General features: G+C 41.5%; 2 protein-coding genes across 6 annotated transcripts in view; both read left to right on the forward strand.

Annotated features, from left to right (window-relative positions):
- Positions 1-8409, forward strand: part of PTPRR (protein tyrosine phosphatase receptor type R) — a 304723-nt gene extending 296314 nt beyond the window's left edge. For all 5 annotated transcript variants that reach the window (XM_077468720.1, XM_077468721.1, XM_077468722.1 and 2 more), the window contains one exon: positions 5524-8409. In XM_077468720.1, the coding sequence (XP_077324846.1) occupies positions 5524-5617 (94 nt within the window). In that variant the 3' untranslated portion in view covers positions 5618-8409. The remainder of the gene's footprint in view (positions 1-5523) is intronic.
- A 5039-nt stretch (positions 8410-13448) lies between these two features.
- Positions 13449-25073, forward strand: part of PTPRB (protein tyrosine phosphatase receptor type B) — a 196615-nt gene continuing 184990 nt past the window's right edge. Inside the window, exon 1 of the mRNA XM_077468731.1 lies at positions 13449-13588. Coding sequence (XP_077324857.1) covers positions 13522-13588 — 67 coding nt within the window. The 5' untranslated portion in view covers positions 13449-13521. The remainder of the gene's footprint in view (positions 13589-25073) is intronic.

Genomic DNA, 25073 nt, shown 5'->3' on the forward strand with positions numbered 1-25073 from the left:
TTCACCTCCAACTCTCAGAGGTGCAGGGGCTTTCAGAGGTCTAGGGGACCAGCTCTCAGAGGTCCAGGGGAGGCACTCTCATAGGTCTGGGGCTCTCAGTTCTCCCACTCGGTTTCTCTGCACCGAGCCTATACAGGCTGCATGGGGCAGTGTCCGAGCATCAGTGGAGCTCACAGCCCCACATATCCCTACTGCCAAAGCCTCCCTCAGCCGAGCCCAACAATCTGGGTCAGTGCTCCCTGGAATTTGGCTGTGTAACAGCATGCCAGGCACAGATCAGTGTTCTGGCAAGGGAAGGGGGGGGGGGGGCAGTTCCCCTGTCAAAACACAATAGCTCAGATTGCCACACTAACATCGGATGTGTTAGTATGGCAATCTGTATGTTTTTTCTTCTGCCCACATTAGCTCTACTGCAGTCAAACAATAATTAGGTCATCTCCAAGACCCCAACCTGTAATTAGGCAGTGAAGGAGCAGCAGTAAAGTGATGAGACATCCCTCTGCTCACTTTTGCTGTCTCCTTCTGTCAGCAAGTTCTGTATTAGCTCTTGACCCTGTTGCAGATTTTTCCTTGGACTCCCTGGAAGTCTCTAGAACCAAGCCCTAGATACCAGTGAAAACCTGACAGGAGTTTTATCCTTCCTGTCTATATATGAAATTAGGAAAAAAATGCTTTTGGCTTGACATACACTTTAACGCTTTGATCAATTGAATAATGATGAATTCCACATACCATGGCAATCAAATAGCTAAAACAAGCTTTCAATATCGTATGTGTGACCCCCCCCCCCCCCCCACTGGTTCCTAGGCTCCCCCACTCCTCAAAACCCAAAGAAACAGAGAGAGTGGAAGCAGATGAAGGAACATCCATTCCTGATCTGCTCTATAGTAAATTAAAGCTTTCAGAACCTGGAACCTCTGGCTGGAAAAAATAAGATTGAGCACTGTTTGTATTTGATCTTCTTGACCAGTGTTTCTCAACTTCAGTATTCAAGGCTTCCCAACAGGTCATGTTTTCAGGCCTTCCATTATTTTGCACAGGTGATTTGATCAGTTTTACTGCCTAATGCAGGCCATACACGGTCGAATTTCGAACAAATTTTCTTTTCAAAATCAGAAAATTCGTTTTTTTTGTGATCCAATGATGCCACCATTGATTTTCGAAATTCGGCCGACCAAGCCTTCAATTTCACCTCATGTTGCTACAGAAAAGAATTTTCTTGGCTGGGAATCTTCTTTTCTCTCCGTACATTTTCTTTTATCTCCGTACATTTTCTTTTATCTCCGTACATTTTCTTTTCTTATTACGTTTCTCACACGATTCTCCCATCATTGATTAGAAAATCGTTAGTTTTTCAAAAAATTTCCAACATGTCCGATTCCTCAAATTTTATTTCCGCACGAAAATCGGCTGTTGCTGCAGCCCACTAATGGTGCGAAATTCATACGAAAATTCTTAGATACGATTTTCGAAAGAAAATTCTTTCGAAATTCGAACCGTGTATGGCCGGCATTAGTAATTACCCCAGTTGTTTCATTTGAGGGAAATCCTGAAACCATGACCTGTCAGGGCGCCTTGAGGACTGGAGTTGAGAAACACTGGTCGTGACTGACATGCAGAGGAGGAATTAAAGCTCTAATAGACCCCTGATGCCTCCATAAAGAGAACCTGTCACTCCACATATGTTATTGCATAGAAGGTTTGTCAGCCCCCTTGTAATAGCAATAAACGTGCAATCTAAAATGTTGCAACTACCATATTCTATTCCAAATGTTCTCTGCTTCTAGAAAATATCTACGGTATTGTTTTGGTAGGTTTAGGTAATCTTCAAGTCTAAAATGTGCCTTTTAACATGCATGCAAAAATGTAATAAAAAATGATCCAGGGTTGAGCAATAAAAATATTCACAATAAGAACAAGCAAATATGGCAAGCATGAGCTGGGAGGGGTGCAAACATACTAGACAGAAAAATTAAAAGCTTTAAGGAAGGTTGTATTTTAAAACAGCTTTGGGGCCACGCTATATGACCGGTTTTCATACTTGCAGAGTACAGTTAAGTTCTTTGTTTAAACATTCTAAAAAAACATAAACATACTAAACATACTAAAAATACTAAACAGAGAAGTGTTAAAGAGGAAGTAAACCCTGATGAGTTTACTTCCTCTTTGATTCCCTGCAAAGGTAAAGCATAATGGACTACTATGCATCGCAAATATCTCCTAAACCATGTAGGTTTATGAGATATTTCTTGGACCTACAGGTAAGCCTTAATCTAGGCTTACCTGTAGGTCAAAGTGGTTTGTAAGGGTTTACAACCACTTTAATTGCCATAATTCATTCACATAAATCATTTATATCATGTCACTGTATTTTTCTTAACCCTCTAAATACCTTATTACTTCAACACTGTTGTGTGGTCATCTACAGGGAAATATATTTGGGAGAAGCTTCTATTAGTTTGCAGATGTGTGCTCTCTACAGTATGAGTCTGTGACTGGCCAGCCTTGATTGGTGCTGTGCCAATCACATGACAAACAAAAAAGAAGAGCAATTCAAATTAAATTATTAATATCAAAAACTGTGCTACAACTCCCAATAAATCATTGTTAACCACTTCAGCCCCAGAAGGATTTGCCCCCTTAACCACTTCAATACTGGGCATTTCCACCCCCTTCCTGCCCAGACCAATTTTCAGCTTTCGGGGCTGTTACACTTTGAATGACGATTGTGCGGTCATGCAACACTGTACCCATATGAAATTTTGATATCACCCCCCCCCCACAAATAGAGCTTTCTTTTGGTGGTATTTGATCTGTGTTTTTTTTTTTTTGCGTTATAAACAAGAAAAGAGCAAAATATGTTTTACTTTTTGCTATAATAAATATCCCATTAAAAAAAATCAAAAACAATTTTTTTTCCTCAGTTTAGGCCGATATATATTCTTTTACATATTTTTGGTAAAAATAAACGCAATAAACATATATTGATTGCTTTGCGCAAAAGTTATATCATCTATAAAACAGGGGATAAATGTATGGCATTTTTATTGTTATTTTTTTTTTTTTTAGTAATGGCGGCGATCTGTGATTTTTACTGTGACTGCGATATTGCGGCGGACACTTTGGACACTTTTGACACTATTTTGGGACCATTGACAGTTATACAGCGATCAGTGCTATAAAAAAAATTCACTGATTACTGTGTAAATGTGACTGGAAGGGAAGGTGTTAACACTAGGGGGTGATCGACAGGTTAATTATGTTTCCTAGGGAGTGATTCTAACTGTAGGGGGCGGGGACTCACAAGGGGAGGAGACCAATTGGTGTTCCTCTGTACTGGGAAAACACCATCTGTCTCCTCTCCTCTGACAGCACGTGGATCTGTGTGTTTACACACACATAGATCCACAGTCCTGCTGTGTTTGCGGGCAATCGCAGGTGCCCAGCGGACATCGCAGGTGCGTGTGCGCGCCCCCTAGAGGCTCAGAAGTAATAGACGTCATATGACGGCGGCCCGGAGGGACGAAGCGTTCCTGCCACCGTGTTATGACTATGCGTGGTAGGGAAGTGGTTAATGACCAGGCCATTTTTTTTGGGTTGCGGCACTGCGTCGCTTTGACTGACAATTGAGCGATCGTGCGATACTGTACCCAAACAAAATTTTCTTTTTTTTCTTTACAGATATAGCTTTCTTTTGGTGGTATTTGATCACCTCTGCGGTTTTTATTTTTTGCGCTATAAACAAAGAGCGACAATTTTGAAAAAAAAAAAATTTTTTTTTTTACTTTTTGCTTTAATAAATTACCCCCAAAAAAATATATATAACAAAACAAATGTATTCATGAGTTTTGGCCGATATGTATTCTTCTACATACTTTTGGTTAAAAAAAATTGCAGTAGGCGTATATTGATTGGTTTATGCAAAGCTTATATAGATAGATTTAGGGACTTTTATTTTTTTATTATTGTTTTTACTACTAATGGCTGCGATCTGCGATTTTTAGCGGGACAAATCTGATCAAATCAAATTACACTTTTTGGGGACCATTGACATTATTATATTCATCAGTGCTAGAAAAATGCACTGCTCAATGTAAAAATGACACTGGCAGGGAAGGGGTTACCAGTAAAGGGCGATCAAGGGGTTAACTGTGTTCCCTGGGTGTGTTCTAACTGTAGAGGGGGTGGGTTGGCAGGGATATGACAGAGATCACTGTCCCCGATCACTGGGAACAGTAGATCTCCGTCCTGTCTCCTGTCAGAATCGGGACCCACTTTGTTTACAAAGGCAGATACCCAGATCTCCACGATGGTGTGGACATTGAGTTTGCGCAGGAGAGCCAACCTGCCGCCGTATAACGTCGGTGGCTGGTCAGCTAGTGGTTAAACATCAAATGTGTATTTGTTATGCATTAATGTGGTATAGGCAGTGCCAAAATTAATAAAACGTACCTTAGAACGAAGCCTTTCCAGTGGCAAGTTGTCACTGCTGACAGGGCTTCCATCTTCACCCATTTTCCTTCCGGGTTTGCGGACTCTGGGTGTGTGAGTGGCCTGTGCCACGATGATGTCACTCCCACGCATGCACACGGGAGCCGCCGTTTACGGCACAAGACTCTGAAGGGACGGGCGGGAGGACGTTCCATCAGAGCACATGCGCCAGTGATGTCACCGGCTGCTTGTACAGTAAATATCGCCTAAACAGTGAAGGTTTAGGAGATATTTACAGTACCTACAGGTAAGCCTTATTATAGGCTTACCTATAAGTAAAATTCATATGTGGAAGTTTACTCCCACTTTAAGGGAATTATACAAAAACAAATATTACTTAAACCTACAAGTGCCTTTTTACCACTACTAGTCCTTTTTACCAGCTTTTGAAATGTACAAATGCAGCAATTTAAAGATTGGATGGTTTAGCACTGAAAAACATTTACATTTGCATTTTATATAAAACTATATAGATCAGACTGAAATGAGTGACAAATGAGGAGGTAAGAGGTACAGATGAAATTCGTTCCAAATCAGGGACAGTTGGGAGCAATGCATAAGCCTATATGTGTGACTCTACACTTATATGGGCTGTACAGATAAGAAAAAGCAGGAAATGAAGAGCTTAGAATGGGACTGAAATATAAGCATGCTCAGTAGAGGACAGCAGCTGGTTTACACAATCTCAGGTTGCAGTGAGGACAAAGAGAAAACGGGAGGGACAACTGAAGGCAGGATCAACCAGGTATATTTCACTCTACACAAAACAATAACATTTGTGACTTTGTGAGTATGCGCACTCAGTTATAAAGCATGTAATGAGAGTTTTTCATAGTCTGAGTTTAATGACACTTTAATATGTTTTCAGTTAAAAAGAATTACTTGTATTTGCTTATATTATGGCGATATGAGCATTTTGAAAAATACAATACATGTAATTACCTAGTTTATTTTAGTAAGACATTTTTTGTGTTGAGATCTAATGAATGCCTTCTCATTAACTATAATAATCTACGTATTTTCTTTAAACAGAGGAGGAATGGTCCAAACAAGTGAACAATATCAGTTTGTGCACCATGCTCTGAGCCTATATGAGACTCGACTTTCTGCAGAACAGGTCCAGTGAATGTTTGGACTGGAAGATGGCTTAACATTGATCCTTTAAGGTAATGAATTGAATTACCGACCAGCAGTTTCTTGAAGGAGTGCGGTAGGCTCCAATGAAACGATTTGTGGACAGGAGAGACGAAGACTTGATGGACTTGATGGAAAGTTTGAGATGGACAATAATGTGTCGTTTGAATGTAGCTGTACTGCCAGTTTCCGCAAGAAGCGATGGACAGTGTAGAAGATATAAATGGATTTTACATATGTAACTGAAAGGTGGATATACTGCCGATAAAATAAGATTATACGCCACCAAGAATGTATGTACTTCAGACAAAGTGGGTATCTAACAATTATTCCGTGTATAACAAATAAACTTTTGCAAACTGTGCGTCTTGTAACTGGACTGTCAGTTGTCAATCTGTTAAGTGCTATTACTTATTATGTGGTGAATTTGTTTATTGCCCACATAACGTTATTGCTGCTAGTGTTATCAGTAAAATGTTTAGTTTATTTTTAATTAAGCAATTCTTGCTCTTTGTTTTTTTTCTAAACTGTTCAGAAACAGTGACTATTTTATATGGAGATGTGGTCTTGTTCTATTAGCAGTTGTGAATTTCCAACTGGATATTTAAGCAGAGCACAATGTACTTTAATCAGTGGACATGCATTTGCTGTATACTGTGAGTTGTACTATTTGCTGCGCCTCCTCTCCGGTTTTAAATACAGTGTATTTGTAAATCATGTGAGTTATTTTACCTGAAATCTTTATAGCATATATGAATACTGCAAGAAATAAAACTATTGTCTACTGACCGATAGCATTGTCTTAACATCCTTTGGCCATGGTGGCTTAGGGGTGGGCACTTATGCCTTGCAGCACTAGGGTCATTGGTTTGAATCTTGACCAGGACACTATCTGCATGGGCTTTGTTCTCCTTGTATTTATGTGGGTATGCTCCAGATACTCTGGTTTCCACCCACACTCCAAAGACATAATGATACTTACTCTCTTTAGACACCTGTCTAAATTGGCCCTAGTACATGGTTGTGCATATGTGTTATCGCATGCTGCATTCCAGGACCAAGCCAAGAATTTGGGGAGGGTTGAGGAAAGACCTGGCCAACTACCTCTTAAAAAAAATTGCTAAGAAATTTCTATGGAAAAGTCTTTCAAAAGTAACAGGCATAGAGGGAAGGGGGAGTTACAAGATATTTTGACAGCATGGCCCCTTTAAAATGGCCTGCAAAAAACTTAGCAAAGCCTTGGGATAGTTTTGCAAAGCTTTCCAACTTGTTCGCCAGACTCAAGTAGTTCTTTTTACAGAATCACTTTGACTGCAACAGATTCTTAAAGAACTACCACCAGTTTGCACATAAGCGCTAGTGGTTATTAAGACCATCCCAGAGTTGGCATACAGAGAGACACCTGAGCTCATGAGTATGACAGCTTCCCGCACAGGGCTTCTTGGTGCTACCGGTGGCCGGTGAGATTCCCAAGCCAGCAGCTGAACGTAGACAAAAGGGTGGGGGTGCTGGATTATGTTGTTTCCTAAATAAGACAATGACCATATTTGAACAATTATGCCACCAGTATCTCCGCTTGTTTACTTTCAGCTGTCAACCAGGGCATGACCCAACCAGCAAATGAATAGGGCTGGAGATGTGCCATTGGAGTGTTCTAGCTAGCAAGGGGCACTGAGGATGGTGTGTTCACAGTATGGACTCTCAGGCCACAGTGCCGATCCTTCATGCAAGAGATTCATACTTTTGTTCCCGACAGGTGCATGAATCTTTATCCCACATCCACACTTGTCATGCACAGGGGTGACGAAATTCTAAAGAGTGTCTAGGACACGCGTTATGATTTTCACTAATGGGTTGGACTTGATATACTTGTGTCTTTTTTCAACCTCACCTACTATGTGTATAGAGAGCTGGTTTATAGAATTGCCAAGAGTCAAAAAACAACTGAACAGATAAACAAATACATAATGGGGTAGATTTACTAAAACTAGTGCACTCAGAATATGGTGCATCTCCCATTGGGAACCAATCAGCTTCTAACCTCAGCTTGTTCAATTAAGCTTTGGCAGTAAAACCTGCAAGCTGGTTGATTTCTATGCAGAAGTGAGCCTGAGTTTGCAGGCTGCAGCTTTAGTAAATAAACCCCATTGTCCTTTTGCAGACATCAGAAAGCAAACAGTTGCCTTTGTCCTCTGGCTGAGAGTCAGTAGCTGTATGTTATAATTTATTGAAGGACTCAGCCCCCTGAAGTCTAATTCCAGGTTTACAACACATCGAAAGATATGTATATCAAATTAGGTACTTAGCAACAAGCATCTAATATTACACTACTCAGAGAGTAAAAATCCTATGAATAGTTGAACTGAGGAGAGTCTGCCTGATATAGCGAACAGGAAGCTCACTGTGTACTTCAAAATAGATCCCCTCTGGATCCCACATGTTTGTATTTCCTGCAATTTATCAGATATTTATGTCCTATATTTGGACCTTACTTTTCATATATTAGTACATTTTACTAAAGTGAGTACAGTTTGTTTACTTCTTGAATGATTGCATGTGTTTTCTATTTCTTGATGTTGCATATTACATATTAAACATGGATGATTCTTTAAATATTAATGATATATCACAAATGTTGCATCCTCTGTGCATTTATGGACCGTTACATCAATGTATATTATTTCTGAAATGCAATATTGAGCAGAATCTATTTAACTGATGCCAACTTGTATGGATAGTTTCATGTTTGACCATGTAACATTAAACCTGGAGTGTTTTTATTTATATTACAAAAATCTTTACCTTTTTTCAGTGTGTTGAAGAAAGATAGAATATAAAAAAGGGCACTGTTTGACATGTGTTACTTGTATATATCATGCATTTTCTGAACGTCCATACCCTAGCCTGCATTATAAATGAAAACCAGTCTGTCCGCCTACTAATCTCATTTCAGGAATTGGGGTTGATTTACTAAGGGGAAATTAACTATTTACTTTGCAAGGGAAGTTTCCCCGGGAGCTTAGTAATAGGGTGAAGCTCTGATGACTTCGATCATCCAATCATGTGCAAATAAAAACGCTGCGTTATATTTTCCTTGCATGTGGGTATTCTTTGCAAAGTAAAACTTTAAGTTCTGAGACAAATTCGCTTGCAAAGTGGAACTTTTCTTGCAAAGTCAAAAGCCTATTCACCTTTAGTAACAGCCTATTCGCCTTTGAACACTGGTTATTTTGAGTAGCAAATGTTTAAAGGATAAGTTCACCTTTTTTTCCCCCAAATTCCAGATCCCCTATGTACCAAGATAGCATTCATGTACTTTTTTTGCAAAAATATCTAATGCCGCGTACACACGACAGGACTTAAGTCCGGCAGACTTTCGACGGAGTTCTGACGGAGTTCTGACGGAGTTCTGACGGAGTTCTGACAGAGTTCTGACGGACTTTCCGAATGAACGGACTTGGCCACACACAATCACACCAAAGTCCGACGGATTCGAACGTGATGACGTATGACTGGACTAGAATAAGGAAGTTCATAGCCAGTAGCCAATAGCTGCCCTAGCGTCGGTTTTAGTCCGTCAGACTAGCACACACACGAGCGGATTTCTGGGTCCGGCAGAGTTCTGGCATAAAAATTTGAAGCATGTTTCATTTCTAAAGTCTGTCAGACTTTTGCGAATCAAAAGTCCGTTGCAGCCCACACACGATCGAATAGTCTGCCGGAATCATTCCGTCAGACTTTTGATGTTGAAAAGTCCGGTCGTGTGTACGGGGCATTAGATTTTTAATAAGCTTTCCATAAAATTTATAGACACTTACCTTGCTGTCCTCCATCCATGTTTCCAAAAGTATCTATTACTTCTGCCTTTCTTCCTTACAGACTTTAAGTCATGACACAGGAAGGAGTTGACCAGCTGACCTCATTAGCACACACCCTGCCTCATCCACCCTCCCACTCCCAGCTGCACGTTTTTTAAATGAAATGCAATCAATCAGTGATCACCCTTCTCACTAAAAACACAATATACAATCAGATTGCATAATATATGGCCATATACTTTGTACAAATACATAGGAGGGAGTGGACAGAAACACACAGCAATCAAGCCCCGTTCACATCTCTGCATAGCGGGAACTCAAATTCCCACATGCGTTTTTTGGTGTTTTTTTTGGAGCATTTTCACTCACCATGCATAGGGCAGCCCGTCCACCTGAATGGGCTTCCCTTTTTTTTATAGCAGAGCTTGGTGTGTTTTTTAACTGCGATTTTTGGTGCAGCGCATTTCTGAAATGCAAGGAAACACACATCTAGTATAGTGGGATTGAAGGTTTTGTCTCGTTTTTCCTGTGACATGCATAGGGCAGCCTGCTGATTTTAATGGGCTGTGCTATATGGGACTTAGGGGACATTTTGGCGTTTTGTGGGTTGCGTGTTCTCTAATGTGCTTTTTGCAGCATTTGCTACTCGTTTTTTCACATGGCAAAATGTGTGTTTGCTTCTGTGTCTAGTATGCTTGGTGTGCCGTTAACAATTAATGGCACTAAAAGTGCAACTAGTAATTTTAGGTGTATAAAGGTGGCCATACACTACACAATCTGATTATACAATCTCCTTTAGATTTACCAAATTTATATAATAGGAGGAAACCCCTATCTAGCCAATCACTCTATATCCAATCAGACACTCCCTTGCACTACATAATTGATGGCAGATCTAAATGAGATTGTACAATAAGCTTGTATAGTGTATGACCATCTTTTGTAACCTAAAATTACTAGTTGTGTCCATTCAGGTGGGCTGCCCTATGTGTGATGAGTGAAAATGCTCCTCCCCCATCGCAAAAAATAAAAAATACATGTGGGAATGTAAGTTCCTGCTATGCAGAGATATGAATGGGGATTGACAGCTGAGTGTTTCTGTCCACTCCCTCCTATGTATTTGTATAAAGATGGCCATACACTATGCAATTTGATTTTATATTTTGTTAGTGAGAAGGGTGATCACTGATTGATTGCATTTCATTTAAAAAATGTGCATCTGGGAGTGGGTGGGTGGATGATGCAGGGTGTGTGCTAATGAGGTCGACTGGTCAACTCCTTCCTGTGTCATGACCTAAAGTCTGATCAGGAAGTAAGACAGAAGCAATAGATACGTTTGGAAACATGAATGGAAGACAGTAAGTGTCTGTAGATTTAATGGAAAGCCTTGATATTTTTGCAAAAAAAGTACATGAATGCTATATGCATAGGGGAGCATGAATTTAGAAAAAAAAAGCGAACTTAGCCTTTAAAGTAGACTTCCAGAAATAGTTTTCTGGCTTGGGGTAGAGTGAAGAAAGACTATAAATTCTTTCCAATTTTTGTTGCTGTCTGTGTTTCCATTGGGTAGATTTTTCTTTACTTCCTGTTTAGGGAACACAAGTGAGGAGGATTCCAACTTTGATAGCTTTACCTGAAACTGGTGTCCCCATTTTGTGATTCCCCCTCAACTCAGATCGCCTTTCACTTTCTGTGCCAGTTACAACAGTCATTAGGGTAGAAAGTGAGATTGATTCTCCTAGTCCTAGAGGCAAACAGCAATAAAATCCTGACAGAAGGCCTAACTCATCCAAAAAATGGATGGGATTCCACTTAAACCCAGGTGTACTTTGCTTTATTTGAACCAATTTAGTTACTTTCTGGGTCCTACATACACCTGATGTAACATATAAATAGCATATAGATTGTTGTCAAAAATGTAAAGTATATGTACAAAGAAACATTTTTTAAATGAATTTTTGATTGAATAGAGAAGGATGAGAACCCATATCAGGTTTGTATTGCTACTTGCTGAGTAAATATATCTTCTGTATTTATTGTGATGACCATTGTCACCGACACCAAGAGTGATGGGAAATCCAAGATGCTACAGCTGTCAACGAAACATGAGTTTAGTTGGAATTTTCCAATGGGGACACCAGTTTTGAACTTGATTCACACTTGCAGTTCAATGTGTTTTAGTACATTTGTATGCATTTTTCACACTTTCATACTTTTTTCATCCATTGAAATCTATGGGGTAAAAATCACACTGAGGGAGATGTACTAAAACTGGACATATCCAATCAGCTTCTAACTTCAGCTTGTTCAATTAAGCTTTGACAATAAAACCTGGAAGCTAATTGGTTTATACGCACAGCTGCACCAGATTTTGCACTACAGTTTTAGTAAATCTCCCTTGCTATGTTACACCAAAACAAGCCCCTGCATGTTTTTTGCATAGGTATGAATGGGCCCCGTAGAGAATAGTGGGATTGCGCTTGTCCTGCATTGTTCTGCAATGACCAAAGCACAACAAATCGCATAGATGTAAACTTAGGTTAAGCAGGGATTTCCCTCAAATTTACAGATATTTCTTTCACGTCTAGTATTGTCTTGTTGTATCTGAAGGAACTTATAGTCTTCTCTCACTCTACCCCAAGCCACCCCAAGCCAGAAAAAAAATTCTGGAAGTCTAGTTTAAGGTCACTTTTGACACGGATTAATTTGCTTGTACCCACTATACACATCAATGAAAATACATGGTAAACACATCTCAAACGCATTCCAAACTAATCCCCAACTGATCTCAAATGTGAGCCAATTGACCCTGAAAGAATCTTATGCCCTATACACATGGTCAGACTTTCAGACGGAAAATGTGCGATCAGATCTTTTTCGGAAAATCCGATCGTGTGTGGGCTCCTTCGGACTTTTTCCCGTCGGAATTTCTGACACACAAAGTTTGAGAGCTGGATCTAAAATTTTCCGACAACAAAATCCGATCGTTTAAATTCCGATCGTGTGTAGACAATTCTGACAGACAAAGTGCCATGCATGCTCAGAATAAATTACAAGATGAAAGCTATTGGCTACTGCCCTCTTTATAGTCCCATCGTACGTCTTCTACATCACCTCATTCGGAATGATCACATTTTCCAACAACTTTGTGCGAACGTGTGTATGCAAGAGAAGTTTGGGCCAAAATCTGTCGGAAAAAATCCGACTGATTTTGTGGTCGGAATGTCCGACCTTGTGTACAGGGCATAAGAGAATACTGAGTTATGCTATCAACTCGTACACGGTTCAAATTTCAACTGATTCCTACTAAATCAGCCAAAATTCAATCCATGGACTTTGCTTGCCAAATTTTAATCTCAGAGTTGAAGGAGCCAGGTGGAAAATTCATGGTCGAACAGTGACTTCTGGAACTGGAAGTGTTCCAAATCTGCAAAAAAAAGTATTGGCTACGCATACACTTTAAAGAAAACGGGGTCCAATCCGCCACAGCAGCCTATCAAATAAAATGTTCATTTTCATTACTTTTAAAAACGGACGGTTGGAACTGCACTGAATGCTGCCAGTAATACACTTTTTCTTATTTTACAAATCAGTAGCAACAACTTTTATTTTTGTGTGAATGAATGTTTCATTGCATCCGGATTTACAACTGCTTTCAGCCAGAAAACACATTTTAAGTGCACTCATACGTTTACCACTAAGCATCAGATGCAGCTGTACAGTAAAGTGATCAGCAAAAATCTAATGGCAGTTAAGAATTTCCCTTTTAGCTAAACTCGGGCACTTTCAGCCCTGTGTTTACATGTGCAGTATGGAAGGACAAGGTTGGTGGGTCATAGTAATGTGCTTGTTTAGCAGTCTGGGCTGCTCTGCTGTGAGACCTCTGTGGAAGGTCCAGACACTAACATACGTACAGATATTAAATCAATGCTGAAGACTGCCATCTTTAGCAGAGTCCCCAAAACAATTGAATAGAAGGAAGTTCTCGTCACTGACTTTTTTCCCTGCGTGAAGGCTCATTTCCTTCCTAGTGCTAGCTTCACTTATCTAACTTGTTGGACAGAAGCATGGAGTGACTATGAGGTGGAAAATGGATGTGATTTTACGTGTGTTGCTGGTGAGCTGCTTGTTTTACCCCAGAACAGGTAAGTGACAACTGTAATGTTTGGGGAGAGGGAGAGCCAGGGGATCACTAAGCCAGATGTGTACAGGTATAAGAGGGAAGGAGTAAATGATTCAGCTCTACAATGACATCCTATGAGATCTGTTTCATTGTGAAGGAAAGCCAGGAATGATACAAACGCGTTATACAATGCAGCAATACAATATGGTATCACAGCGCTTGATGCACAAGAGTATAGATTATTTTGGGCCATCAAATTGTTCAGTAGGCCTCAATAAATGTTATAAAGGTAATTAAATAATGCTTGGGGACAAAGGTTTAGGACTTATAAAAAATGAATAAATGCTTTGATATCTTTTATAGAATGCAATACTCCTTAGCGATTTTATGTACATTCCTATTTATATTACTATTTGACATGTTAGGCATATTAGACCAACTGATGACCTGTACATAGGAAGCATCCCTTTATAGCTGTCACTTCAAACCACAGCTTTTTTTTTTCTTCTAATAATATGTGATTTGGTTTTTAGAATGACAGGATGTGTTAACAAAATGTGTTGAATGTGAAGTTAAGCAGATTAGAAAAGCTTAGAAAAAAAAAAGGTTCCCATGCTTTATAATGGAGGCAAGTTGTGTTTAAATCTTGTAGCATGTGGCGTGTTGTATATACATTTTTCAATATTTATTGCATGCACCTGAGTCAATTTATTTATTAAGACTGTTAATAGCAGTGATGTTGCACAACTACCCTTAAAAGTAAATCAGAAATCAGCTTTGATTAGTACACTTTCAGTTACCTATTAAAGGGTTGTTATGGTTTACTGAATACATTATATTTCAGTCCGATAAAAAACAAAACAAAACACCTCTTATCATCATTATTACTGAATAGCAGACTTAGAAAAATTCATATCAATAAAGAGGAAACTTTTTTCCACAAATTGAAATATGATTTATGAGGACATTTTAAATGGTTATTAATAGTGCCAAAAGTCCATATTACAACATATTAATCAGACGCTGTAAAGTTTATTTTTATGTTTGCAGTTTGTATCTCTGCATGAATTATGGTGCGAAGTACTGGTATATGGATAAATCTGAATATAGCTACAGATACTGATTATTATAAGTAAAGCTACAGCATACCAGTATTTTTTGTGGCCTGTGTCAGTAATTTAGGATTTTGTCTTGCCTGTGTAACATATACTGATCATACAGGCATACCCCACTTTTAAGTACACAATGGGGTTTATTTACTAAAGCTGCAAAGTACAAAATCAGGATCACTTCTGCATAGAAACCAATGAGCTTCTAACCCCAGCTTGTTCAATTAAGCTTTGGTAATAAAACCTGGAAGCTCATTGGTTTCTATGCAGAAGGGAGCCTGATTTTGCACTTTTCAGCTTTAGTAAATAAACCTCATTGTGTACTTAAAAGTGGGGTATGCCTGTACTAAAGCTAGAAAGTGCAAAATCAGGCTGACTTCTGCATAGAAACCAATGAGCTTCCAGGTTTTATTACCAAAGCTGAATTGAACAAGCTGGGGTTAGAAGCTCATTGGTTTCTATGCAAAAGTGAGCCTGATTTTGGACTTTCGAGCTTTAGTAAATAAACCCCATTTTGTACTCAAAAGTGGGGCATGCCTGTATACAGGAAACAAAGTGTGAGGAAACATTAAGTGTAATTCATTAAAACTGTACAAGCACATAACCAATCAGAATCCATGCTGACTGATTTTGACTTCAGCAAATGCATGCTGATTGGTTGTTGTGGTCGGCTTTTGTGCTTTACTCCTCCCATTGTCTATTGAATGAGGCCACAATTGGAATAGGGAAAGCTGCATGGGGTCTATTAGATATGATTATTTTCACAAAAGAATAGGGGCCCTGCCAATCTCCACCATCTGAGCTGCATGGAATGATGTGTAGTCAGGTTGCTAAGGATAATGTAGTAGACATGAGTGCCATCAATAAATTCGTTTCGTTCTGTTCCGTTACGGTTCATATTAAAATTATTTCGAACTTCGTATGTTGTGTCCGAAATTGAGAAAATTGAGTACTGTCCGTGATACTTTTTTTTATTTGCACTAACATACAATTTTTCAGGACAAGCTTTCGGGGTATGTCCCCTTCTTCAAGGTCCAAGCAGTACTCAGAAATTCAATTTCAATTCATACGAAATACGAATTGTCGTTAGGTTCGTTACGATGAATTTAAAGACAAAAATATACCTCAATATGACAGTCGATGCTGATGGAAGTTTGGTTTTTATCCGAAATACGAAATTCCGTTGAAGAATTTCCTATCCGAAATACGAATTTTCGTTAGATGAGGGGCTCCCGCCATCCCTGTGCTGTGCTGACTTCCTCCTGGGGATTCGTAAACAAATGTTCGTATTTCGTACAAAATTTGGACGCATGGCAATTCGTATTTCGGATCCTCCCCAATGTACGAATTTAGGGAAATTCGTACGAAACGAATCGCACATGTCTATACTGTAGGGAAATTACTTGAAGCATTAAATTGATATTGTATAAAACACGCTTCATCACCCTACATTAAGTCAAAAGGCCATGTGAACAGCCCTGGAAATCATCATGGTAATTAATTATCTCCATGATTATATGTGTATGTACATTAGGCATGTTCTTTACCTGTAAAAGCCTACCTTGTGTAGACCAGTATTTCTCAACTCCAGTCCTCAAGGCACCCCAACAGGTCATGTTTTCAGGCTATCCATTATTGTGTACAGGTGTTTTGATCAGTTTCACTGCCTTAGTAATTACCACAGCCGTTTCATCTGAGGGAAATCCTGAAAACATGACCAGTTGGGGCGCCTTGAGGACTGGAGTAGAGAAACACTGGCGTAGACAACCAAAAGCCCTGGTACTACTGTTGGGTACCACCATTTTGTATGTGATGTCTGCAGCCGCAGCAGACTCAGAGCTGTCACCAAAGTCACACTCTATATTATTTCTCTGCACTCCTGCCCTGGCAGACAACATTTATGAGAGGAGGTCAAAGTAGGAGAAGAGGAGCTGGGCCATCACAGAGAATACTTAGACAGGGCTATGACGTGCAAAGAGGGAAGGGGTTGAGCTAAAGGATTTGATTCTGTTGAAAGTAGTAATATTTTCTAGCAAGTTCAGAGGCACATTGCAAATGTATTAAAACATGTTTATAGAAAGGAACAAGCTGCAAATTAGTAGTCCCAATTTTTAGTAGCAATTCTTTTTAAAAGTTTGTGACAGCATCTCTTTAACATGTGTGTATATATAAGAAGGGTTTAGCAGCTGGTTTATGCTTGTGCTGAGTTGCATTCAATGCACAGTAAATACATACCAACCAGAGATTAATAAATGGTTCACCATAGGACTTCACTGTAGAGTTCATGAACCACACAGTTAACAATAGCTGACCTCCTTTCAACTTACAGTGGTGCTCAACAAAAAAACTGAGTATTGGTATACTGAAAATACTCCAATATAAAAGTATTTTGCAAAGAGGATAATCAAAAAGATGCATGATGCCTCCCCGATGTATGAAGATGCTCCTGGATCAGGCTTCTCACAGGGCCAAAAGTAAAACATGCTCAGTGTGTGGGCTGCCATAATGTTTCTTACTATCCCCAATGTTCTTGCTGTTAGAAATAGTGCTATGTGATCTGTTTACAGTATTGCAGTTCTTATACATCCATAACGCATACACTATATTAGTAAAAGTATTGGGACGCCTGCCTTTCCCGCACATGAACTTTAATGGCATCCCACTCTTAGGCCGCGTACACACGGGCGGACTGTTCGCCCAACTTTGTCCGCTGAACAGTGTTTCAGCGGACAGTCCGCTCGTGTGTGGGCTTCAGCGGACAGTTTCAGCGGACAGTCTGATGAACAAAGTTTTTCGGAATTTCCGTAAAACTGTCCGCTGAAACTTGGTTTGAGCGGACAGTCCGCTCGTGTGTAGGCTTGTTCGTCAAACTAAGTTCCGCGCATACTCAGAAAGGATTTACACGCCGAAGGTTGCATTGCAGTGTATAGGACGTCGTTTTCTAGTCCCGTCGTACGTGCCGTTCACGTCATCACGCACGGTTTCAGCGGACTGTTCGTTCATCGTGTGTGGTCAAGTCCGTTCATGCTAATTTTGAGCGGACTGTTTGTCAAACTGTTTGATGAACAAGGTTGGGCGAACAGTCCGCGCGTGTGTACGCGGCCTTAGTGCTTAGGATTCAATATTGAGCTGGCCCACCCTTTGCAGCTATAGCAGCTTCAACTCTTCTGGGTAGGCTGTCACAAGGTTCAGGTGTGTGTCTATGGGAATGTTTGACCATTCTTCCAGAAGAGCATTTGTGAAGTCAGGCACTAATGTGAATGAGAAGGCCTGTCTCACAGTCTCCATTCTAATTTATCCCAAAGGTGTTATATCAGGTTGAGGTCAGGACTCTGTGCAGGCAAGTCAAGTTCCTCCACCCAAAACTCGCTCATCCATGTCTTTATGGGCCTTGCTTTGTGCACTGGTCCAAATCATTTGATGGAGGTGAGATTATGGTGTGGAGTTGTTTTTCAGGGGTTAGGCTTGGCCCCTTAGTTACAGTAAAGGGAACTCTTAAGATGTCAGCATACCAAGACATTTTGGATAATTTCATGCTCCCAAACTCGTGGGAACAGTTTGGAGATGGCCCCTCCCTGTTCCAACATGAGTGCGCACCAGTGCACAAAGTAAGGACCATAAAGACATGGATGAGTGAGTTTAAGGTGGAAGAACTTGATCGGCCTGAACAGAGTCCTGACCTGAAGCGTGAAGAGTGAAGACTGCAAGCAAGGCCTTCTCATCGTCATCGGGGCCTTACAAATGAGCTTCTGGAAGAATGGTCAAACATTCCCATAGACACACTCCTAAACCTTGTGACAGCCTACCCAGAAGAGTTGAAGCTTTTATAGCTGCAAAGCGTGGGCCAACTCAATATTGAACCCTACGGACTAAGACTGGGATGCCATTAAAGTTCATGTGTGTGAAAAGGCGGGCGTCCCAGTATTTTTGGTAATATAGTGTATGTGTTATACCAGTTCACGTGTTAACAGATCCTAGAAATAGCTTACAAGCTCAATTTTTTGATTGCAAGAAACAATAGAAAACACTGCTGATGTTAGGGAAACCAAGTATCCACCCTCCACAGCTCTCTGGAACCCTAGCTTTGACTGGGCTGCAAATTATGCTTACAACAGGAAAAGTAGTCCCATGTATTACAAAAGGAGCTTGATCTAGCCTTATGATTATCTTTTGGTGCAAAATCCATCATGGTATCAGTTGTTACCCGCTGTATCTGTGCTTCTATTTGAAGTAACCCTCCAGTCACCATGATACAACCCTGTGGACCACTTTCTCATTTGTGAGCTCCATTTTTTAGTTATTTATTGGACTTAGAAATGTACCAAGTTCCTACAGATTTTTTATGAAAAACACCAATGTAAACAGAGTTTGGCAAATTTTTGTGTGTATACACCCAAGGAAATTTTCGGCGCTGAAGATTTTGTCAAATACTTAAAGCTGAATTCCAGGCAGATATAAACCCATCAATTAATGCAGTTTTCTTTAAATGAAGAAAAAGGAATGTGTACTTTCACATGCTATTGGGCTTGTGTAATTCCCTGTACCGTAAGATTTCATTTGGTAATGGAAGGGTTTTGAACTAGACTGAACTGAGTGAGGAGATCCTCAGTGTGCTTCTACTATCCAAGTCCAGTCACAATTTGGGGAAATGGAGAGGTGACCAAGTTGTTATATATAATTTTTAACTGTTCAAATGGTAATTGCAACTAGATGTTCATGGCTATTTCTAGGGGCTGTAAACCATAAGAAGATAAGCTCTGAGTACTTGTAATAGTCGCGAAGTGAATGGTATTAGAAACACACAGTGCTGAAGATCAGTTTCTTGCCTTCGTCTCCTCCCATACTTATAAATGTAATAATAAAAATAAATACTTTAGTGTATTTGGAGAGGTGCAACGTGGTGTGTCGGCAGTAAACACCCAGAGTCCAAATACAGGAAGAGAACTGTATTCTAATTGTAGTTCAAACCACTACAACAAACTGGCGGGAACTCCACCCGACCAGGTGCACTCAAAGTATGTTGCAGCGATCAATGTAGCAGCAGGTCTCAGATGCTCCAACAGTGTCAAGGGAAGGGATGCAACCTGGTCAGTCTGTGCCCAAATGGGGAGGTTTCAAGGAAAATTAGTATGTCCCTGTTCTTTCCCTACTTGTCTGGAACCTCTGCCTACCGCTAATACTGTTCATGACAGATGGGTGACCTGTCCCTACACTACCCACACGCGAAATGCGTACTTAACCGGGGAACCAGGATCTTAACTAGACTTTACCTGACCCAAGATGGCCACCAGAGTCACATGGGGCAGCAGGATCCAACCAGATAGCTCCCCCAGTGACCCAGAAAACCATAGAGGAACCATGTTCCTCTCAACTTCCTCCCCTCTGCAATACCACTGCAGTTAAGCGACACCTGCAGTAGAGAAAGTAGGCTGCACCTACCTCCACTCCACCTTATTGAGAGATGTTGTTCTCAACATTGCAAGGCAGTAAAGAACAACATGAGGACTACAATGAACATAGTTACAGCACAACAGGATGAAATTCAAACAGCATAATCAGAGTACTCTTCAGGGAGCTGCCTGTGGTTAGATCGCAAAGGGCAATGAACAACGTTGTCCTCTGTGGAGTCACGTTGCAAGTAATCATCTTCTGGTTGCGACTCTGAGACCGCAGGTGTATGAAGGTCAACTGGGTCTTCCATAACCCCTTCACCGGGTCCATGTCCAATTCATCAGGCATGTTTGGACAGTATGTTGAGCTTGCATGGGGGTTGCTGAGCTGTCCTTATTTGCTGTAATGGGGCTTCCTGCTTTTGAGTCTGTAGGGGCCGGAGGCTCAAGCAAGAGAGGAGGCAAATACCATTGAACAGGAACTTCCTGCACTGGTGGGACATCCACAGGGTCGAGTACCTCTCTCTTTCTGCTTGATCTGGCGGAGTAGCACTAGTACCTCTAAGCACAGGGGGTCTCAGCAGATTGTAGAGGACACATCTCTTGATGGGATTGGGTCCCTCTGAGACTATGTTATATACTGGAGTTGCAGGAAAGGGATGTTGGTTAACCTGATAGGAAGTACGCTCTCACTAGGGCTCCAGTTCACTTCCTCTTTCATTTTTGGTATTATTCACCAACATCCGGTCCAAATGCTTAACATAGTCTTTAAAGGTCTTGGAGAAAATGATGATATCGTCCAAGTAAACTAGCACAGTCTAAAAGTTGAAGTCTCCCAGGCATTAAGTGCTGAAAAGTGCTGGGGGCATTACTTAGCCCAAAAGGCATGCGGTTAAATTCGAACAGTCCCAGGGGTGTAATGAAGGCAGTCTTTTTGCAATCTTAATCTTGCACTGGTAGCTGTCAGCCACTTGCCAAGTCAAGTATCGATAAGTATTTGGCTTGGCCCAGTCCAATAACCGATTTCTCTACCCAGGGAAATGGGTGGGCATCCTGGTGGGTACATGCATTTAGTTTGCAGTAATCCACACAGAATTGCAGACTTTCATCCTTGTAACAGGACCAGGAGAGCAGCCCAAGCTTTTTTAACATGGTGTGGAGCAAATCCTAGACCTCCTGGCACAGAGCTGGGGGAATATGATAGTACGACTACCAGATGGATGCAGCATCTCCAATGTGCATTGGGTGGTCAATGGCCTCTGTGTAACTGTAGTCTTCTGTAATAGTGGCAAAGACCATTAGGTGCTTTTCCAGCAGTTGGTGCAGCAACCATTGTGATAGAAGATAGTCCTGGAAGGGGATGTCCAGCTGTTCTAGCAGTAAATTGTATTGTAACTCATCTAACGAGGCCATGGCTGCTTGTAGAGAGGCACACAAAGACAAATAAATATATGGCACAATACAGACTCAGTTTGCAAAAATTCACTCCCTGAGGGCAAATATACAAAAACAGGGAAGGGGGGTGGGGGAGAGCAATAATGGGAGTAAAAAGGATTAGGAGGCCAACAAGTTCATGGTACGTCTACAGCAATTTATCTTGTAACAGAGCATGCACTCAGAAAGGCTACTCCGGAGACCAGAGCAGGTCTCTTAAAAGCAATAAAACAAATAAAGGGGGTGCTGATCTAAGTGCAGCAGAAATCTTTAATAAAAATTAATACAATTAAAAGCCAGATGCAAACTCACATAAATGGGAAAAACTGTGCTTATCTGTACTGGTAAAAGGTTCCCTTTACCAGTACAGAAAAAGCACAATTTCTCCTATTTATGTATGTTTGCATTTGGCTGTTCCTGCCCACCTGCGTCCACCACTGTATCATAATAAGTGATGAAGGATTGCACTCTGATTCACTCCTGCGGGGTTCTCCTGACTGGGCAAGCCTTAATTCCTACCACAAACTGGTCCCTCAGTAGGTGATGTCAGAACAGCCACATACAACCCTCTTCTCCTGGCAGTTACAGAGATTCTAGAGTGTTACCAAAAAATTTGTGAGGCTCTCAGCCTGCTACCTCCAGACAAAAAATCTCTGCCTCAACTCTGGGGCCACCACGTTTTCCCTGAAAAGGCCCTTCAGGCATGCAACAATTTGTTCCAGGCTGGCTCGATCCTCTACTGGCACCATCACTGCTCGGTGCTATCCTCCAAGGGTTTAATGACCAGCTCCATGATCAGCCAGGCAGGAACCTGATATGGTAACACTTTCTAGTCTCTCCTCCCACTCAGCCTAAGGGATATTGGAGCCATTAAACATGGGCAGTGGCACCAGATCCAGGGCCGATCCTAATGGTGCCATTATGGTTCCTCCTCCTCCTTCTGCATCTGATACAAGAAGGCACATACCCTACTGACTGCCACCAAATGTGGGGAGGTGAAGTATGGTGCAGCAGCAGTAAACACTCAGAGTCCAGATGCAGTAACAGAATGTTGTATTTGTAGTTCAAACCAGTACAGCGACCTAGCATGAAGTCAACCTTACCGGGTGCATTCACAGTATGTTACAGCAAACAATGTAGCAACAGGTCTTAGAGGCTCCAACAGCATCAATCTCAAGGGATGGAATGCAGCTGCTTGGGCTGAGCTCAACCTGCAGTAAAGAAAGTAAACTGCACCTGCCTACACATTTCTAGGGACAAACCTTTTTATAACTTTAGATAGAGTAGGGGAAGAATACAATCTCCATCAGGTTTTTATTGCTGTTTGTGCCCCCCACTGGAGAGTTTCCTCTCCTTTATTTGCCCTGGTGATCATTGTCGCACAGACAGAAACGAATGTGAAATACAACATTTTACATTATAGTCTGAACAGGAATAGAAGGTAGAAATGTGGTTGAGCCTTATTTTTTGGCCGGAGATGGGGATGTTCACATTCCATGATCACAAGGTTTTGCTTTGTGCTTGCAGCAAAATCCATCCACCTTGGCCCATTAAAATAATTGTCATATCACCTCCTCACTGCCTATCAATGCCTCTGGAAAGCAATCTGAATAATTTATAGGTTGTAGCAATTTGGCTGCACATGTAAACGTAGCCTAAAAATTGAGAATGGCTTGCTCTTGCCGTTGTTTCAATAATTCAAAATAAGACACCACAGTATGCATTAGATAATTATATAGTCTTATTATAGAACTAATATTTGCACTTGAGTTCCCCACACACATATTCAAAACAAGATAATCTTGTTGAGATCAAGTAGGTACTCATATCAAATATAAACTTGAACCTTACCTGTTTACCTGCAGGCAGCCATTTTTGGAAAACCTGCACTTCATCCAAGTGTACTACTGTATGTGGGACCCAGTGCAGTTCCTGCTTTTCTTTAACTGATAAAAAGGTTCAGTGGAATATGTTGGAGTCTTATGCCATGTACACAAGATCAAACAATCCGGTGGAACAATCCCGAGTGTGGGCTCCGGCGGACTTTTTTTACCCAAAAGTCCGGCGGACTAAGAAAGTAGTTTTTCACCAAAATATGTCCGCCGCACTCGCAGTCCGGCGGACAATACAGCCGTGTGTGTGCTAGTCCGCTGTACTTTTGAAATGAACGGACTTTTCCCGCACGGAGAAAAGTCCGCTCATTTTGAGTGTGGCTCCAGGTAGCCAGGACCAGTGAATGAAGCGTCGCTGGCCCCGTCATCTGGTATGAAGTTAAAGGGGAAGCCCTATGCTGAAAAAATGGTGTGGTGGTTCCCCCTAGGTCCATATCAGACCCTTACCCGAGCACGCAACCCGGCTGGTCAGGAAAGGGGGTGGGGATGAGCGAGCGACCCCCCCTCCTGAGCCGTACCAGGCCGTCCTCAACATGGGGGGGTGCTTTGGGGAAGGGGGGGCGCGTGCCCCCCACCCCAATGCACCTTGTCCCCATGTTGATGAGGACAAGGGCCTCTTCCCGACAACCCTGGCCATTGGTTGTTGGAGTCTGCGGGCAGGGGTCTTTTCCTTTAATAAGGGGGCCCCCGTATACCGTCCCCCCACCCTATGTGAATGAGTATGGGGTACAATGTACCCCTACCCATTCACCTGTGAAAAAAATGTAAAAAAAACACAAGGGTTAAAATAGTTTATTGCACAGCTCCGGGGGTCTTCTTCCATCTTCGGGGGTCTTCTTGCCTGACTCCTCCGCTATCTTCTGCTCTTTTGCTAGCTCTTTCACTAGCGGAGGAGCTAGTGAAAGGAGCCTGGTTTTCTTCTTCGTCGCCGCCGCCCTCTTCTTCCGACTTCGGGGGTCTTGTCCCCCTCTTCGGGGGTCTTGTCCCCCTCTTCGGTTCTTCTTGTTGGGCCTCCGCACCTTCTTCTAGCTCTTTTACAAGTGGTGGCCCGGTCTTCTGTCGTCGCTGTCACCGCTGCCGCTGTCGCGGTCTTCTCTTCTTATCTTCTTGAGCTGTTGCCTCGTCGCTGTCTCTGGCCACAATGACAGGCACGAGGCGTGCAGTGACTTATATAGGGACATCGCCGGATGATGTCCCAGCCCATTATGATGTCACAGTCCCAGCATCCTAGTAGGGCTTCCCCTTTAACTCCATACCAGGTGACGGGAGCCAGCGACGGTTCCTTCGCTGGCCCTGGCTACCTGGAGCCGTGTTCATTTCAAAAGTACGGCAGAAAAGTCACATGTGTGGGCAAGTCCGCTCGTTCGGACAGTCCGGCGGACTTAATGGCGGTTTGTCCTCCAGACTAAGTCCGCCGGATAGTCTGATCGTGTTTATGCGGCATTAGTCACACATGGATCTAGTATTTAACTAAAGGAACCTGTTGGTATACAAGTTTTTCGTTTCCATTTTAATTCCCCTCTGCTAAAGTTACTACTTTTACACAAACAGCTTATTTTTATGATGCTTTTATGGATTAGGATATTATGACACTGTATAAATAACTTTATACAAGGTGGCTTTTTATACCGATAATGGAAAAAAAAATGTGGTAAATAACAATACAGGGAAAAACAACCTTT

This window comes from Lithobates pipiens, unplaced genomic scaffold (genome assembly GCF_037356315.1).
Source record: "Lithobates pipiens isolate NorthernLeopardFrog02 unplaced genomic scaffold, aLitPip1_a1.2 Scaffold_8, whole genome shotgun sequence".
In the NCBI taxonomy this organism is placed as follows: Eukaryota; Metazoa; Chordata; class Amphibia; order Anura; family Ranidae; genus Lithobates; species Lithobates pipiens.